A 16780-nucleotide genomic window follows, 5' to 3' on the forward strand; every position below is an offset into this window, starting at 1 on the left:
CCGCACGGCACCTGGGTAGCTAGCCGGCCTGGCAGCTGCGGGCTCACTACTACTACCGTCAAGAGAAACCCTGAGGTCGCATGACGCCATTGTAGTCCGTGGCGAGTCAGGCTCGCGCTGTTCAATTAGCAGTGTAGAGTGTAGGCAGTAGTCATCGGCAGTGCTTGTTTGTTGTGGGCTACGTCGTGATGTCTCGCGCTGCGGCGCTCCCACGTCAACACCCAAAGACCAGGCAAGAGCATCTCTGGATGGCAGCTGCACGTGTACGCCAACGAATACAGCGTGGTGGCAACCGTTCTGTAGACGCCGAGCCTCCTCGCGGTGACTTCGAGTCCGGAGGGGCTGCGTGAGTTCATGCCCCACATGCGCGCGGAGCAAGCAACGCTAGTAGCAGTGCAGCCTTCTGAAACGTGTCTTGGCTTCTATCCGCACAGGACGAGAGTCTAACCACCACGCGTCACTTAAGCTATTCTTGAGAACCGGTGTACGGGGGCGGCCGTCCTTGGGGCGACACGTCAGCAATGTGCATGAAAATTCCCCCAAAACTCAATCGCGTTGCGTGCTCAAGAGCCACCTTCGTCCAAGCAGGGTGAACCGGAGTTTCAAAGGGGTCCAAAAGCAAAGTAGGCGTTGCGAGCCGTAGACCCAGCACTGTGAACTCCTATAGACCAGGAGGCAGCAGCACTCGGGCCACTTCAGACCCTCAGAATCCCCCCGAGCGACTGCGCGCATCCAGGTGCCACCAGTGAGCCGCAGTCTTGTCAAGGCCTACAAGGACACACGAGACTGAACTGGTTTGCTTGGTGTCCGCAAGTCACACGGCGAAACTGCCGGAGCTCACTCACTCCTCAAAACAGAGTAGAGAACAGGCCTTCGCCCGCCAAATAGCTTCGGTGCGGCGGTCTGCAATAGCGGCTGTCGGGGTATTTAGTACAGTAGATTTCTAAAAAATGAGGTTGCCGTTATAATAGGCTATGCTATGGCCTTCATGTTCTGACAGTTACCGCACTTAGCCGATGCGCTTGTGCAACCTGGCTGCGGAGATGTGCCACTGTCGCTAAGATGTCGGCTACTCTAGATTGTCACCACTTGAGACCTGCCCTCAAGAGAAATGCCCGCTCCCTGACGCGATGCCCGAGCTACGCAAAATACACCCAAGAAAGGGGCGGCCCGCACGTTGGATGTGCTGCTCCTCCCCCTGAAAGTTCCTGCAATCAGGTTGCGGCATGATTCTTCATCCATCGGAGAGACAAGTGACGCGCTGAATCGGTCCCAAGACCTCTGCCGTTTTTGACCCTCGTCTCGAAAAGTTAATCTCCAGCAGTTACTTCTCCCGGCCCTGTCCGTTCTCACGCTAGGATGGCGGGAAACGCAGGTCTCGTCGCTGCCGGTAAGCGCCTTCCAAGTGGGTGCCGTCTCAGGACAGTGTACCCTGGCTCTTTACCGATTGATTCTACAGCATGGCCAGAAAACAGAAGGAGAAACGAAGTACCTTCAACGGGAGAAAAACCTGGGAAATTTCTTTTGCCACCGTAGCGTTTCGCGCTACACCGGTCTGCGTAAGGAGCACTCGCTCGGGGAAGATCGAAGGACCCTGCAACCCACTTGGGACCGACATCTGCGGACAGTTGGCAATACTTGGCCCGGGCGGTCAACGCTTCCTCCCAGGCGGGCGACTGGGTCTGTTACATGTGCGCGGGCATCAGCGACAGCTGGGGAATCCATTCAAAATGTGAAGGGTTGTGTCGCGGCGTCATTCACTGCAACCGGGGGAGCGTCATCGGGAAGAGAACCGACCACGGGTCGTTGCTGTGAACGAACTACGTCTGGCCGGAGGATCCGTATATGTTGCCACCGCGACGGCTTCCGCCGGTGCCATGGTGGTTTGTTTGCAAAGCCTGTATTGTTCCTAAAGCGTTAGCGGAAAAAGCGTATTTCCGCGTTGTTATCAACGGGGAATCAGAAGATCCGCCAAAGACGCTCAACAAGTGCAAGCGGGGGCCCTGCGGCCCTCTCCGAAGGCGTAAGCAACAGAGCAAGAAAAATCTAGGGAGACGCGGCGTTTTCTCAAGTTGACTTTTGGTCGCCCGGGAGGTTCTGATCGGTGGCAGGCCGATCAGGAAACTTTTTTAGGGAGGAGTTCCGTGGAGGAGAGAGGTGGGTGTTCCTCTCTGCAAGCTTTGAAAGCCCCTTTCTGTGGTGTCGAAATGAACTTTCCTCTTCCTGTTTCTCGCTACGGTACGTACAACGCACGTCCCTGTCGGGGACCCTATCGCCGCCCGGGCGCTTGGGCGTTTCTGGGCGGGTGTTGCCATCTTTTTTCCATGCCTGATGTTGCCTGAAGTGAAACGATGCTTTTTCTCCCGCGCCGCCTTATTCCTTATTCCCTTTACTCTTGATAGATGCATCTTTCGCCCTTGCTTGTCTTCCAGCTATTCCTTCCTTCCATAGAAGGCTGTTCTCCCACAACCTCACCCGGGATAGGCGCACTAGGAGCTCCTGAGGCATTTTCGCTTGGCTGTTTTCTCCGTTATACAACCAGAAGCAGCTAGATGAATAGCCAGTCGCTTTTCGATAGACACCTTATCACCCTGATTTCGTCGCGAGGTCCTGTTCACGTCGCTGGCAGAGTCGCGGCACTTAACGGTGTCTCCACGCGGCGCTTTGGTGTTGGCACATCACGGTCCATTTCAGATCAGGCAGTTGTCGGGGATCATCTGGCAAGTCAAGCATTGGTTACTTCAGAGTTGTAGCTGGTTTTCAACAGAGGCGTTACGTCCGAACTTCTCTGTGACAGATCGTTGTCTGCCCTGTAGTCGGTCTATGAGCAATGGGGTACTCGTCCTCCTATCCTTTCCTATATCTAGGCGTCGTGGACAAGACAGGCCTTCGACTTAGGCTGTCGACTGATTCCCCAGGAGAGTTACCGAAGATCTTTGGAGTGTCGAAGGCGCCTGGTTAAATGATGCTTGCCCCTTCTCCCGAAAAATTCAAACATTTCCTGGTAAGTCCTCTCCGTAGAGGATTCCTCGCGCGAATCCAGGCGTCGCTTCCCGTCTAGAGCCTCGAACACCATCTTCCATGGCTTTGCTAGTCTTTCAAGAGATGGATTCGTGTATGCTAAGTTGCTTGCTTGTGGTATGTCTGTGTTCCACAGCAGCGCTGGAGGAGGACTTTACCCGGGTGAATGATTCTTGCACTGGCATATGTACGTCGCGTCCACTTCACACACGCCTTGTTGGTTGACCGGGGTCTCCAAGGTGAATTGTGTGCGTGTCTACCTCCTTCCTTTAAATCACTGAGGGCTATATATCCGGGCGTGGTTTCAAGAAAAGTGTTTAGTAGACGATCGTTCTAGACTCGAAGAGCTTGGGGACGATTGCTGGGCCCGTCTCGGAAGTTGTCTCCCTTTTCGTGCGTGGACAAAGTTCCCTTCCTCTTTTTCTCTCTATCTGTGAGAGCTCTCTGTCCACCACCTATGTTCAAATCAAAGACTGCCCTCGTCGCCATCGTCATTGCCATCGTAACGACAACTGATCAATCGGGCTGTCGTGATGCTGTTTTGCAAGCGGAAAGCCAAGTCGTCTTTGTCAGATCAGCTTTTTCTCCTGAGAAAGGAGAGAGTTCTTTCACGTCTCTCATTCTTAACATTCCTCACGTCTTCTTTTCTCTCCTCCCTTTTTCGAGAGGACTTCTTCGTCGTCAGAGTTGTTCCTCTTCGAGAACGCTCCTCGTGAGTAAAGGCCGAGGTTGTGGTTGGACCGCCAGTGACCCATGCTTTTGGAAGGAGTCTCCTTGTTCGTAGGCGGCGGGCGGGGGGGATGGGTTAAGGCCTGTATTTTCGATTGCAGGGTAGCATAATAATGGATGAGGAGCTATTTGCAGCTCTCTTGTTTTTCTCAAGGCACCATCATCTGACGATCATCACCATGAGCTCTGAAATTCCTTGAAGTATCAGGCTTGTATACCTTATGGTCTGCTGCTAGTGTTTCTTGGCTCAAAAGGGTATTTTTGTTGGTATAGGCCTTACAGCTTGCTTCTTCGGCAATGATGAAGCCTTTCCGTCCTTCCCATTTTCGCAATCTGCGAACGACTTTCTTCAACGTCACGACATCTCTTCTGTCTCCTGCGAGATTGCAGTAACGGAAGAGTACGACGAAGCTTCTCTCCTCTTCTTGTCAGTAGTAGATCATGGGCGTAGGCCGGCCACAACGACTACAATCTTCTCAAGCTCTGTCTCTCGTTGGTTTCGCTCATCATCGCATGTGGTGATTTTTCTTCTATCTGCTTGTTGAAGAGCAACGAGTCATGCGAAGGTTCTTCAGTGTCGGTGACACGCTGGGGTTTCTTGTTGTTGTTACGCAGTTGTTTGTTTAAAGCCTAAGAGGGTGGTTGTTGCTATTGTCCAAGTTCTTCTTCTTCTTCTTTCGTTTCGCGCATTCTTGAAATGAACTGGCCATCCGTATCACAGCGTTTTCTTCTTTTTCTTTTTGCTGTCTTGCCTTCTTCCTAAGTTTGGGCAAGCCTTCGGTTTTACTTCAGTTCGATGGAGAGCCGTAAAAACTCACGTGGCTTTGTAGGATGTTATAGTCATAGTGACCATACTTCTGTTACCATAGCGTCGAGTACGACGGCTTCGACAAATTCGCTTCGTCCTTCTTCTAAAGTTGCTTCTTTGCCTTCTTCTGCCTTATCTTCCTCTTCCTCTTGTGTAGGGTGGGATGGCTGTTGTCTCGATACAACGACAGCAACTACTTCGAGTACCGCGGCACCCACACCAAGCGCACCGGTAACTCCGTCATCGTTGTGTATATCAGCTGGTGAAGCTTTCTTCTCGTACACAACGACTACTTATCCATCTCCGTCATCCTTCTCACTTGCACCAACGCCTGAATGTCTGTCTTCCTCAGAATCTTCTCCTTGCGGAAGTCACAGGGGTAACAGTGGATGGCTGCATGAAGGGGGCGGGGAGGTCTCATCAGTAACAGAAGAGCACTGCTGTCAACTTGGAGAAGAATTGACCAGGCCTAATAAGAATCATTCTATTCTTAGGGCTGGTGAAGGTAGTACGCAGAACCATCGTCTTGATAATCGTGGAGGAGAATGTCCTAGTGTATCCCTTCAGCCATCTAGTGCTGATACACCGCAGAGCAGACTAAGTGCACTACCGTATCGCCCTACCTCGGGGCATTCCTTCGAGACAACAAGGGGGGGCTCATCGTCAGTTGTATACCCGCCTTCGAGTTCTGCTAGTGGGGAGGTCTACTTAGGAGAGGGGAGCTTTCAATCATCACAGCAGATGATCAGAGGGATGTCTCTCAATACAAGTAACAGCCTTAATGAAGATACGAGTAATAGAAGCACGAGTGGTCAGGGTATCGGTCTTGCAGCACCAGCAGGAGCAGGTTTTGTTCCGGGATTTTTCGGCAGTTCTCTTTCTTTCCCCACTACTACATCATCGACGTTGGATGACTTTGGAAAGACAACGGGCCAGTTTTGTCTTACCGGTCTTGGGTGCATGTCATCACAAACGACCTCTTCTTCTTTGAGTAGCAGCACGACTAGCAGCGATAGCATATGTGCTGATTCTTCCCCTACTACGACAAGCACAACTATTGGTCCTCAGCACCAGCAAGCACCTTCTTCGCATCAACAAGGAACTCAACAAGAAGACGCGACCCGTAATAATAGTAACGCCTTTTCTTCCGCCTCTTCCAGTACCGTATCGTTGTCATCTTTTCCACCTTTCTCCTCACCTCTCGGAACAGGAGGTGTCATAGGAAACACAACCATCACAGCAGCAGGCCCCCCTTTCCCTGACTTCACTCCAACATCAGCTTTTTGCACGATGGGAACCGATGGAGGTCTTTTCTTTGCTCCTTCTCAGAACAGCACGAATGCCTTACCGTCTCCAACGAACCCTCCTGGGGGAGGGGGTGGGACGACACCAACTGGAGCAACAGGCGGAGTAGTAGTCGGTGGGGGAGGGGGGATCCATCAACATAACAGTGTGTTTCTTCCATCAGCTCCATGTGGTGCTAGCGGAGCACCACCTCCACCTCAGCAGCAGCAGCAACAGCAGGCAGGGGGTGCAGGAGGAGGAGGAAATGCTGGGAGTACATTGTTTGGAGGCGGAGGTCAACCTGGAGCCAACGGAAGTAGTAATAGTAATAATGCGACTACTGGATTACCTTCCCAACAACAAGCCTTTGCCAGTTCACCGAGAATGATAGGAGGAGGCAATAATAATAATAATCCTGGTGGATGTCTTCTACCTTCAGCAGGATCGAATTGCTATGGTCTACCTTATTCATTCACAGGAGCGTGTGGATGGCCATCTCCTCCTCTGTCTTTGAATCCAAGTTCTCTACTGCTCTCTGGACCATCTGGCGGAATGATATCTCCTGTTCATTCAACTGATGGAAGATTTGCTATTACATCTCTGTCACGTCCGCCGCCTCCCGATGGTACTGGTGATCTTTTGTCAAGTAATTCTTCATCAGGAATGAGTTCACAGCCGCAACCGTCGTCTTCTGTAAGAGGTGGGGAGGGGGGGACAGGAGGGGGAAATGGTCTTAGCCAAGGGGCGCCACCACCAGCACTACAATGCTTGGGTCTTGGAGGTACTACTACGACTGCAGGAGGGGCGAATATGATGGGATTTCCACAGCAAGTTCAAATGAATAGTGCCAACGGTAACGGTACAGCGAATGCTTGTGGCCTACCAGGGTCGATCCCAGCATTAGCGGGAGGAGGTATGATGTCTCCATCTATGATGCTGGGACCTCCAGTAGGGGGGGCTACGAACGGTGCGCCTGGTGGAGGAGTTTCTCAGCAGCAGATGATTGGATCGCATCTGGGTAGTGGTTTAACCAGCACAGGAGGACAACCTGGCAGTGGTCCAGATGGCATGAATATGTTCTCCATAGGAGCGGGGGGTGCTATGATGAGTCACACTACTACGGCGACGACTCACCTGCAGTCAGCGGGGTTTGGTCCAGCTGGGACCCCCCCCCCGACAGGAGGTGGAGTGGGCATTGGAGGAGGCGGTGTGGCTAGTAGTACTAGTAATGTGCCAGGGGGTGGGACAGAAGATGGAGGTGCGTCAGCTTTGGACATTCAACTTCCTAAGAAGTATAGTGGGATCTGGTTTGATCCTCAGCAGAATTGTTGGCGGGCTTCATGGGTTTGTGCGAAAACGGGCAAGAGGAAGTTTCGTTATTTCTCAGCTGCCAAGTTTGGTCATCAACATGCTTTACATTTAGCTAAGATGACGAAGGAGCGAGCCATGGAACGCAAAAAAGTTCGCCTCCAAGCCGAGGCGAATGAACGTCAGCGTCTAGGGGATCCGAGTGCAGCTGGTAGTGCAGAAGGCGACAGTAGTGTCTTTGGGATAGATGATGGGACCACCACGGCGGCAACGGGTGGTGGTGGTGGTAAAGAGGGAGAAGGGAGTACTAATAATAATAGTGGTAACAGTGGTGCTCCACGCAGTAGATCTCGTTATGCTCTTGAGGCTGAGGTTTTACGGCTAGTGAAACCTGACGATGATGGCATAGGTGTTCGATTGGGAGAAGACACATTAGATGGTGGTCGTGATGGTGGAGCAAGTAGCAGTAGTAGTAGTGGGAATCTTGATGGAAGCATCGCAGGGGGGGGAGAGGATCACCACCATAATAGCACCAACCCTAGTAATGACGGTGCAGATAACGAGCCGGAGTCACAGGAACCTTCTGTCTTAGCTGCACGTGCTAAAGAAATGTTGAAGGTGCCAGGCGTCTATTATGATAGTGCTAGGATGATATGGCGCGCTTTCTGGCATGAAGGAGGTAGACGTGTCATCCGTTACTTCACAGTTAACAAACATGGGTTTAAGCGGGCTCATGAACTTGCTCTCCTCACTCGGAGACAAGCAGCTTTAGCCATGCAGCAAAGAAGACGACAAGCAACAGCGGGTCTAGTCCTAGCCGCCAATGAGGGGGGTGGGAATGGGGGTCTTCCTTCTCCTCCTCCTAACACTAGTAATAATACGACCAGTGGTGATGGGACAACTGCTAATACTCCCACCTTAGGTGCTGGCCTCGGGAAGTCTTCCTCTTCACCAGAAGAGACATCTAGTATATCAAATCCTTCCGGTCTTCTAACAGCGTCTACGACCTGCAGTAGTACAGGTAATGGCCAAACTTCTACAGGAGGTGAGAATCATCTCATGAGCAATCATAGTGGAGGTGGTGCAGCCTCAGCAGGAGGAGGCGGAAGTGATGGAATACCTGGAGCAGCTCAGTCAGCACAAGCATCATCTGCACCACCAGGACACTCTCCTTGTGCAGGAGGTATACAGCCTCCTTCAACAAGCGGAAGTCTTGGCCGGCCGCCGAACTCTCTAGGTAACAGCAGCAATGGACGGGTAGAGAATGGCATTGTGGGATTTGGTAATAGCCGAGAAGGAGGAGGGAGTGAACTGCATGATCATCATAATGGCAATAATATGACTTCGTCAGATGGCAGCAACAGTCTACAATCGTCTTCACCTGCCAATTACGGTGTACGACAAATGGGTGGGGGCGGTGGTGGGAGCGGTGGTGTTGTTTTAGGGGGAGGGGGAGGAGAAGGAACCCCCGGAGATGCGAATGTTCTTACGGCCCCGGCAGGTCTAGGAGGGGGCCCAGTGCCTTCTCCTGGAGGAGCAGGTGGACAAGGGTTCTTCTCTTTCCTTCCTCAGATTCCACAAGGACCAGGAGGGGATGGTACAGATAACGGAAGAACTGGGGGGGATCTGACAACGGGAGGCGTTCCCCCTCCTCATCATCCTTTATTATATCCTATTCCACCTGCTGTCTCCTCTGCGTCCACGGGAGGCGTGGGGGGGACCCAGTCAGATATGTCTCAACAGAATCATCTTGGTTTAGCTACAAGTGCTAGAGTAGGAGGAGGAGAGACAGGTAATTTAGTCGGAGTTATAGGAGGAGGAGACAGTATCACTCCAACAGAGATGTTAGGATCACATCATAGAGGAACTCTTGATATTCCTTTGTCTCCTCCAGAGTGTCCGACTCCTTCTCCGGATGGATCAGCAGGTGTATCAGCACCTTCTTCGTCGTCATCTCCTTCAGGGGTAGCGGGGGGGGGAGGCAACACGAGTTCATCGTCAGGATCGTCTGGTGGTGGAAGTTCGTCTTCGTCTAGTTCAAGTGGAGGAGGGGGCAATAGTCGGGTAGATTATTTAGAACGTGTTTCTCAGTTACCTAGAGAAGATCAAGTTGAATGGAGTGAAGAGTTTAAAGCATGGGTCGTGACACCTCCACAAGTCCCTGATGATCAATTCTTCCCTACCTCTCGAGCCAAACACGAACAGCAAGGAGGTGGTGGAACGAGTGGAGGAGCATCCGGGGGAAGAGTCCAGTATACTGCTGAAGGAAAAGAAATCCTCAAGATGTTCACCATACGAAAGTATGGGTTCCGTGTAGCTCGTGAAAGAGCCATTGAATGGCGGAATCGTCGAAGAGAGAAAGCGAAACTTGACAAAGAACAATATAAGCCGAAACAGCAAGCTCCAAGTGTCTCTGTACCGGGCCTGTTGATGGCAGGAGCAACAGCTGCAGGGAATGTCGGGTTGAGACCGTCACCAGTAGGAGCAGGAGGAGGTGGAGATCACCCGGGGATCATGGGGGTCGCAGGGATAGGAACTTTAAGGCATCCCTCAGGCCATCCGTCTCCTTATCCTTCTGGCCAGGAGAATATGCTCATGGGTTTTGGTGTCTCTCTTGTAGGGGCGAATCCTGCTGCGGCGTCAAAGGCTATGCTTCAAATACAACAGCAGCAGCAACAACCCCCTCCGACTGCCAATGTTCAACTGGTAAGCTCAAAGGGGATCTAGAGAAGAAGTTTGTTAGGGCAGTGACGGTCTTCGTTGGTGACAGGAAAAAGAGAAGCCGAGGGTGGAGCATAAAAGACATCTGCGAGATTGAACCACACAAGAATATTAGAAGGAATCTCTTCTTCATTCATGTTTCTGTTCGAGTTCTTTTTACTCGTCTCTTACTCCTCTTCTCTATGGCATGAATGTATGTCCTAGTCTTTGACACCGAAGATGTCACACATTCTCTTTCTGTCTCCTTGTTCCAGAGACATGAAAGTGAGGGTTTCTGTTGTCTCTTTTGCCTGGGTTACATAGACATGGGGGTGAGAAGAGAGTGAACGAAGGAGATTTTAGAGTGGACGTTTAGGCTACTTAGTCTGGTTGCTCTCGCTGTCGATGGCTTCTTTTTCACATCATGCAGTTCTCCAGCTTGGCTCTGTTGTTGGAGATGCAATGAGTGAGGGGGGATGGGGTAGCTGGAGGCGTGATATCTCATCATCATCGTACTGCTGCGTACGTAGTTTATATGTGGGGAGATATGGATACATGTCGAGACATGCATGTGGGTGTAGAGACCTCGGTAAAGGTAAGAGATTACAGGATGAAGTGGCTAGACGACCCCCCGCTGGATGCCGCAGAGCACGCACATCTTTTGGAGTCGCTCCCGTCTTTGTTTTGGCTCAGTTCCCTCACAACCGTGGAGGGTTTGATCTTGTCACTATGTATGGAATGGAGTAGATGATCATCCACTTGTGTGTGTCATTTGCATATAAACACAGCTTTCTGCTCATGTATATATGTGTATCTACGTGTGGTATAAGAAGTGTATTTTCTTGACCGTGTTTGTTTACATATATAGGGCGACCCTCGTAGTGCGGCGAGCCCTAGTTTTTCGACGTCAACGACGTGTTCATCGAATCCACGTTCTCCTCCAAGCTCTATAGGTCCAGCCCAACAACCGCATCTGAATCACATGATGATGGGGGCAACGGGGGGGTGTGTTACGCCTTTCCCGTCTCCTGATCCCTCTGCTGCATCGTCCTTTCTACGAATGCCAGGAGGAGGAGGAGGAAGTGGGACGTCAGCAGGTGGACCTTCTAATGCTCATCCACCACCACCATCACAGCAGCAGCAGCCGTCCAGCGATGGAAGAAGTGCGACGAATAGCACCAGTAATATGATGTTGAACCCCTCGACAACGACGACGACGACTAACACGAGCGATCCCTCGTCACTATTATGTCCTTCTCCAGGTCTTGTTCCTCCATCGTTACCTCAAGTTATGGGACATGGGCCTGGTACTGCTGTCTCAACTACGCAGAATCCGTTCTTCCCTTTCGCCTCTCAACCGGCACCGAATTCGTTTGTTTCGTCTCCATTTTCAACGATGTCATTCCCTACGAATCCACAGCAGACAGCACCCCCAGGAACTTTCTCTACAACAACTTCTTCCCTTCATTCACCTCCCTGTTCTGGACCTCCCTCATCTCAGATGCCGTCGTCAGCAGTCACTATCCCGCCTCCTCCATCGTCATCCTCTGCTGGAGGCCCACCCCCTAGCACGGCAGCGGCAGCAGCTGCAGCTGCGGCTTTGTCAGGACCTTCCCCAGCTCAACTCCTACTTCAGCAACAGCAGGAACAACAGAGACAGCAGAGACAGCAAATGCAACAACAGCAGCAGCAGGGTTTAAACAAAGGGAGTGGAACAGGAGGAGAGGGGGGGACTCATCGTCATGGAGAAGGAGATTCATGTGGTGGTAGTAGTAGTCATAATGGCACCGGGGTCAATGGGGGGGGAGGAGGTGGTAATGACGACGAGATGTCAGGAGGAGAGGCAAGTGTCGAAGCTGTTGGCGTTATGAGGAATGCCGTTTCACATATTTTGAGGAATCTACAAGAGGTCTGTATACCTGGGTTACTATGTAGTTGTACTCTTGAATCAGATAGTTTCAATTATCTAGCTACTCGGTTAGATGAATGGACACGGGCTGTACATGCTCATAGACAGTTATGCGGATCTGTTCTATCCAATCCTGAGAAGGCTCTCGAAGTCGAAAAGAAGAAACGAAAGGATAATAATAGTAGTAATAGTGATAAAGCCAAGGTGAAGCAAGAGGATGAACGCCATCCTCATTCTCATCAGGGGCCTAACAGTGATATGGAAGGAACGAAGAAGAAAGGAAATCATGAGGATGAAGGATGGCAACAGCAACAGTCTTCTTCACCAGCAGATCCTGCAACAGACCCACAAGCAGCGACGATGGTTCTTGCTCCCTATCTTAAGCTCTTTGCCCAGTGTATTCGAAAGAATCGCTTACCTAACGAGATGGAAGCAGAAGTTCAGGTTCTACTTCTTGATGCTTTAGTTCATCTTGGGGCTCTCTCCGGATTCAAAGGCGCAGGAACGGCAGCAGGAGGAGGGGGCACTCTCATGCTTACACCAGCAACAGGAGCACCGGCTCCTCCTCCTCCTCATTCACATCATCCTCATCATCCGCATAACCAACAGCCACACCAGCAGCAGGTGCCTCATCATTCACCGACTTCGTCGTCACTCCCTTCAGGGACAGGACAACAGCTATCTTCACCACCGCCACCACCAGGGAGTGTGGGGTCTTCTCATGGGGGCATGTCTCCTTTTCAACAGCAGATCTCGACAATGTCAGGAGGAGGACCTTCCTTCGACAATACGGCAGCCTCCGATTCTCAGCGGTGCGGCGGAAGTAGTCTACCTGGACTGGGGGCTCTTTCACAACCTTTATCGGTTCCATTGCCATCATCGAGGATAAAGACAGAAGAGGACGATGTTTTTAGTAGTCGTCTCAAAGAAGAAAAGACGAACTTTGTTAAGACAGAGGATGGGGGGAGTATGATGGTGAACATGATGAGAGGAATAGATGAAGGTGAATCTTCTTCAAGTTGCGGAGGCAATTTCTCGTGTTTGTCAGTCACCGGGACTCCAGTGAACAATGACAGTAGTATGCCGATGTCCTTCCGACAGTCAGAAGAAGAAGGAAGTAGGAGAGGAGGAGGAGAAGACTCTTTGAAAGGACAGCTTCATCACATAGGTTCGCAAGTTCATATGCCATCCAGTCATTTCCATGAAGCTCTTCCCGCTACTACGAGCACTACTACTACCACCACAGCAGCCAATGGAAGTCGAGGAATCAGCAGTCTAGAGGAAGGCAGTGACGGTGCTAGACCGTCAGTGAGTGCGGGGAGTGCTCCTCCCCTCTCACAGCAGGGTCTTGGCCAACAGCAAAGGAATGGAGAAGGGGACCATCGTCTTGAAGAGAGAAAGCCGGAGGGTAGTGAAGGAGCAAGAATCCAAGGAGATCTTCTGAATCTCGCAGGAGGAAATCTATGTTGTCCTATCACTAGTAGTCCCTCGCCAGTTACCACAGGGATCGCTACTTCCCCTTCTTTCATGATGACAGGACGATCGCCGTCAGGTTTAAATACAGAAGAAGAAGCGAGTAGCAGTTGTAGTAGTACATCGACTACTGTGAATAATAGTAGTACAGCAGATGATGTATCAAGACTAGGTGGCAAGAAACGAGTAGCAGCCGGAGATGATTTTGATGGAAAGAATAGAGAAGTAGAAGAAAGAGAAAGAAAGAGAAGTGCGAGTATTGGTAACAATGCAGCAGGAGGAGGTGTTCTATCACCTGGCGCAGCGGGTGTTGGGACATTATCATCAGGGGTGCTCGGGGTCGATCATGTAGAATCTTTACAGAGGAATCGAAGAGGAGACGGCGAAAAGACAGCCCAAGGAATGGTAGGAGGAGTTGTTGCGGCTTCTCTTTCTAATGAACAGATACAGAATCTCTTTGCTTGTAAGATAGGGGAAACCACAACAGGAATCGGAGGAGATGGAGAAGGAAGTAGTGAGATGACAGGTCTTCTTCCATCTTCTTCTGCCTCTACCTTCTCTCCAGATTTGATCATGTATAGGACGACAAATGGAGATGAAAAGGAACGAGGGAACGGAGGTGGAGGAGACGGGAATCATAATGCAGATGAAGAGACAAGAGCTGACCTTTTGTTGAATACAAGTTCTAGTAATAGTAGTCATAATTTAAGGAACGAGAAAGGAGAACCAGACCCTTTGCAGCAACAGCAGCAACAGATGGTTTATATTGAGGGATAGAACAAACTCTCCTTGCTAAAGAAGGAGATTTCTCTTTTCATTCAAAGCAAGTCTCTCTTTCAGGGGGGTCACCTCCTTGATCTCTCGATCGATCCGTGCGGAAGAAAGAGAACATTCACCGTTCATCTTTCGTTCTTCCCTGGAGGTGCATGCATGCAGCTTCCTTCGTCGTGTGCAGGTGTCTTCCCTCAACTCTCAGAAAGGATCTAAAGAAGACGAGGCAAACCGGGGGGAACAACTTCGTCCAATACACCCTCTGTATCTGAGTGTACACACACACAGGATGAGTCTCAATACACGTATAGAATCTCCTTATAGTGCGTGGATTCAAGACTCATCATTATCTCGTGTGCATACATACGTAGATCGTATACGTATATATGTATAGATGTGGGTGGATTTTTGGTGTGATGTTGTTGGACGATAAGAGATACGCGTTTTGTTCTGCATACTCCCCTTCATGCAGTCGACATTTTTCACAAAGAGTCGACATCGTATATCGCCTTCTACACCTTCTTCGATTTCTGTTTTTCGTCGATCTTTCCTTTTTCCGTTTTTCTTTGTTTCTTCTCGTGTCTTTCTCTTCGTTGTCGTCTCTATAAGAGAGGAGCCATAAACAATGAAACCGTCATCTTTTTTAATAGGAAAGAAACAAATCTATATATATATATGCTGTGATGGGGGTTTGGAGAGGATATAGGAGGCTATGTCCTGTGGATACTCATATAGTCTTGCATCTACATACATATATAAATATATACATAGGTGTAGATATACATACTTTTTCCCACATCGCGTTAGTACTTGCGTTGTTCCTTTCTGTAGGTTGTGATGAGTATTTGTTGGTAAGTAGTCCAAAGGAGTTCATGCAGCGCATACATACAAATTCCTACATAGACGCAAGCCCGCTGTGTTTATTATTATTATTATTATGTCTTGTCGCCAGCAGATCTTTCGAGACATCCCCAGTACGAAGATGTGCGAGTACTGTTCCCTCATCTGATCCACTCATGGTAGGAAGTCCAAGTGTCTTGGATCTATCCAAGTGTCTTGGATCTATCCGTTATCTATGTATCTGTCTCCCCTGTCATCATGCTAGGCATTCTCGTTTCCTCTCGCTTTTTTTTTTCTCTCGTGGTGCTTTTCCGTTCACGTCGCACCAGGTCGAATGAGTTAAGCGGGGAGCCAGTGGTAAATATTTTCAACCTCTTGACAATCGAGGGAGTGAGAATCTCTATCCTTTTTTTCGTCGGTCGTTGATTTTTCTATCGATCTGTCGTTGTACCTCAGTCTACTGAGCAGATCTCTGTCTCTCTACTGTAGATCTCCATCTCCATTCTTTCTGTAAGACAATCGTCTTCACCCTCATCGGTAAGATGGGTCCGTGTAACAAAGCAGAAATCAGCGAAGGCCCTTCTCCATCCCTTCTGAAGTCCGAGGGATCATTTAGCCTAGGAACGGTAGGAAGTTATGGTTGTATTTAGCTCAGCTGCTGCTGATTCAAAGCTGTCAAGAGTGATAGACTCAAGAGAGTGACGGCGAAGTACGAACTGACGATGAAGACAGTGACTGTCTCCTGATAGAACAAGCGCATCGTAGGCTGTGCTACTCCGCAAATAACCGAAGAGAATGAGGACGTTCTTTCTGGTTGGATGGTGTCTAATCGGCTTTATGAAGAAGCAGTTTTCACGTAGAACGCGTATGTGTGCGGCACACGTGGTGCTTAGCCGCGCGGCTAACTAAAGAGAACGGACGTCTACCCGTTCGACGGGTTAGCGTGGAGAGTGATGCTGCTTCGTGTTTGCTTTATCTAGGCAAGAGCATATATATATGGTAGATAATAGAAACAGCTTTTCCGGGCGTAGCAGTAGGGGGGTGATCGGGGAAGAAGGCTAGGGACTGTCACAGGATGTGGCGATGGCGCGGAGAGGAGCGGTTCGATAATAAGGGCTCAAGATCAAGAGCGGTTTCGAGTAGGTCGTAACTACCTTCATACCTATACAGATATTAGGGTGTGATGTTAGGCATCGAAGGACAACACCCTCTTTCATTGCTTAAGCAAGTGTGTTCGATCGGTTCAACCTCTAGTGTCCCAATCATCTTAGCCATGCCTTTAAAATAGAATAAGATCACAGACGCCATGAAAACTAGTCTCAAACACACCGTTCATTACGTAAAAGAATCAGTGGTGAGTCTTCTTGGTTTTTCCTGGCTAGGCTGACTCGTTCTACCAGCCTGGGATCACGGAGTATCTTTGTATGGTAGGACTGAGCTGCACACAATACGATAGCGCGTATATTCTAACCGGAGACGGATGTCACAGAGGGGATACTAGACCTTCACAAGAAGCCAGAAACCGGGATGGAGAAACATTCAAGGGGGGCAGATCAGCACCTGTTTCGTGGACGGCGATGTCGCACACTTTCTCGGTTTCTCCGGTGTGGTTGAATCACACACACTAGTCGATATCGCTCTTCCTTTACGTACATACCGCCCGTGCACGCAGGTATTTGGACTGACACCAGGGATAGAGATGGGTACACATATCTCGCAGGGCTAAGGGGTAGACAACCGAGGTAACGTGTGCTTGGCGTACAAGTAGGGTTACTGCAGACAGTAGATAGAAGAGTGACAGTTACAATACCGGGGAAAGCGCTTTCATTCGGCAAGTCCTTTGCCTCACGCAGGAAGCGGACGCCCTCCAGCGGCTTGCTGTCACGTGTATCTTTTTATCAGCCGTTTCGCGGCATTCTACCAGCTAGTGGAAGAAT

The 16780-nt window shown here is 50.2% G+C and overlaps 1 protein-coding gene across 1 annotated transcript in view; it reads left to right on the forward strand.

The window, feature by feature from the left end:
* The first annotated feature begins 1921 nt into the window (after nucleotides 1–1921).
* CSUI_001750 (ap2 domain transcription factor ap2ix-8) overlaps nucleotides 1922–16780 on the forward strand; it is a 15329-nt gene continuing 470 nt past the window's right edge. Inside the window, exons 1-4 of the mRNA XM_068061955.1 lie at nucleotides 1922–2238; nucleotides 2868–3004; nucleotides 3158–9856; nucleotides 10719–16780. The exon at nucleotides 10719–16780 is cut by the window's right edge and continues 470 nt beyond it. Coding sequence (XP_067926076.1) covers nucleotides 4547–9856; nucleotides 10719–14009 — 8601 coding nt within the window. The 5' untranslated portion in view covers nucleotides 1922–2238; nucleotides 2868–3004; nucleotides 3158–4546 and the 3' untranslated portion in view covers nucleotides 14010–16780. The remainder of the gene's footprint in view (nucleotides 2239–2867; nucleotides 3005–3157; nucleotides 9857–10718) is intronic.

Source organism: Cystoisospora suis (assembly GCF_002600585.1).
Source record: "Cystoisospora suis strain Wien I chromosome Unknown contig_701, whole genome shotgun sequence".
NCBI classification, from domain to species: Eukaryota; Apicomplexa; class Conoidasida; order Eucoccidiorida; family Sarcocystidae; genus Cystoisospora; species Cystoisospora suis.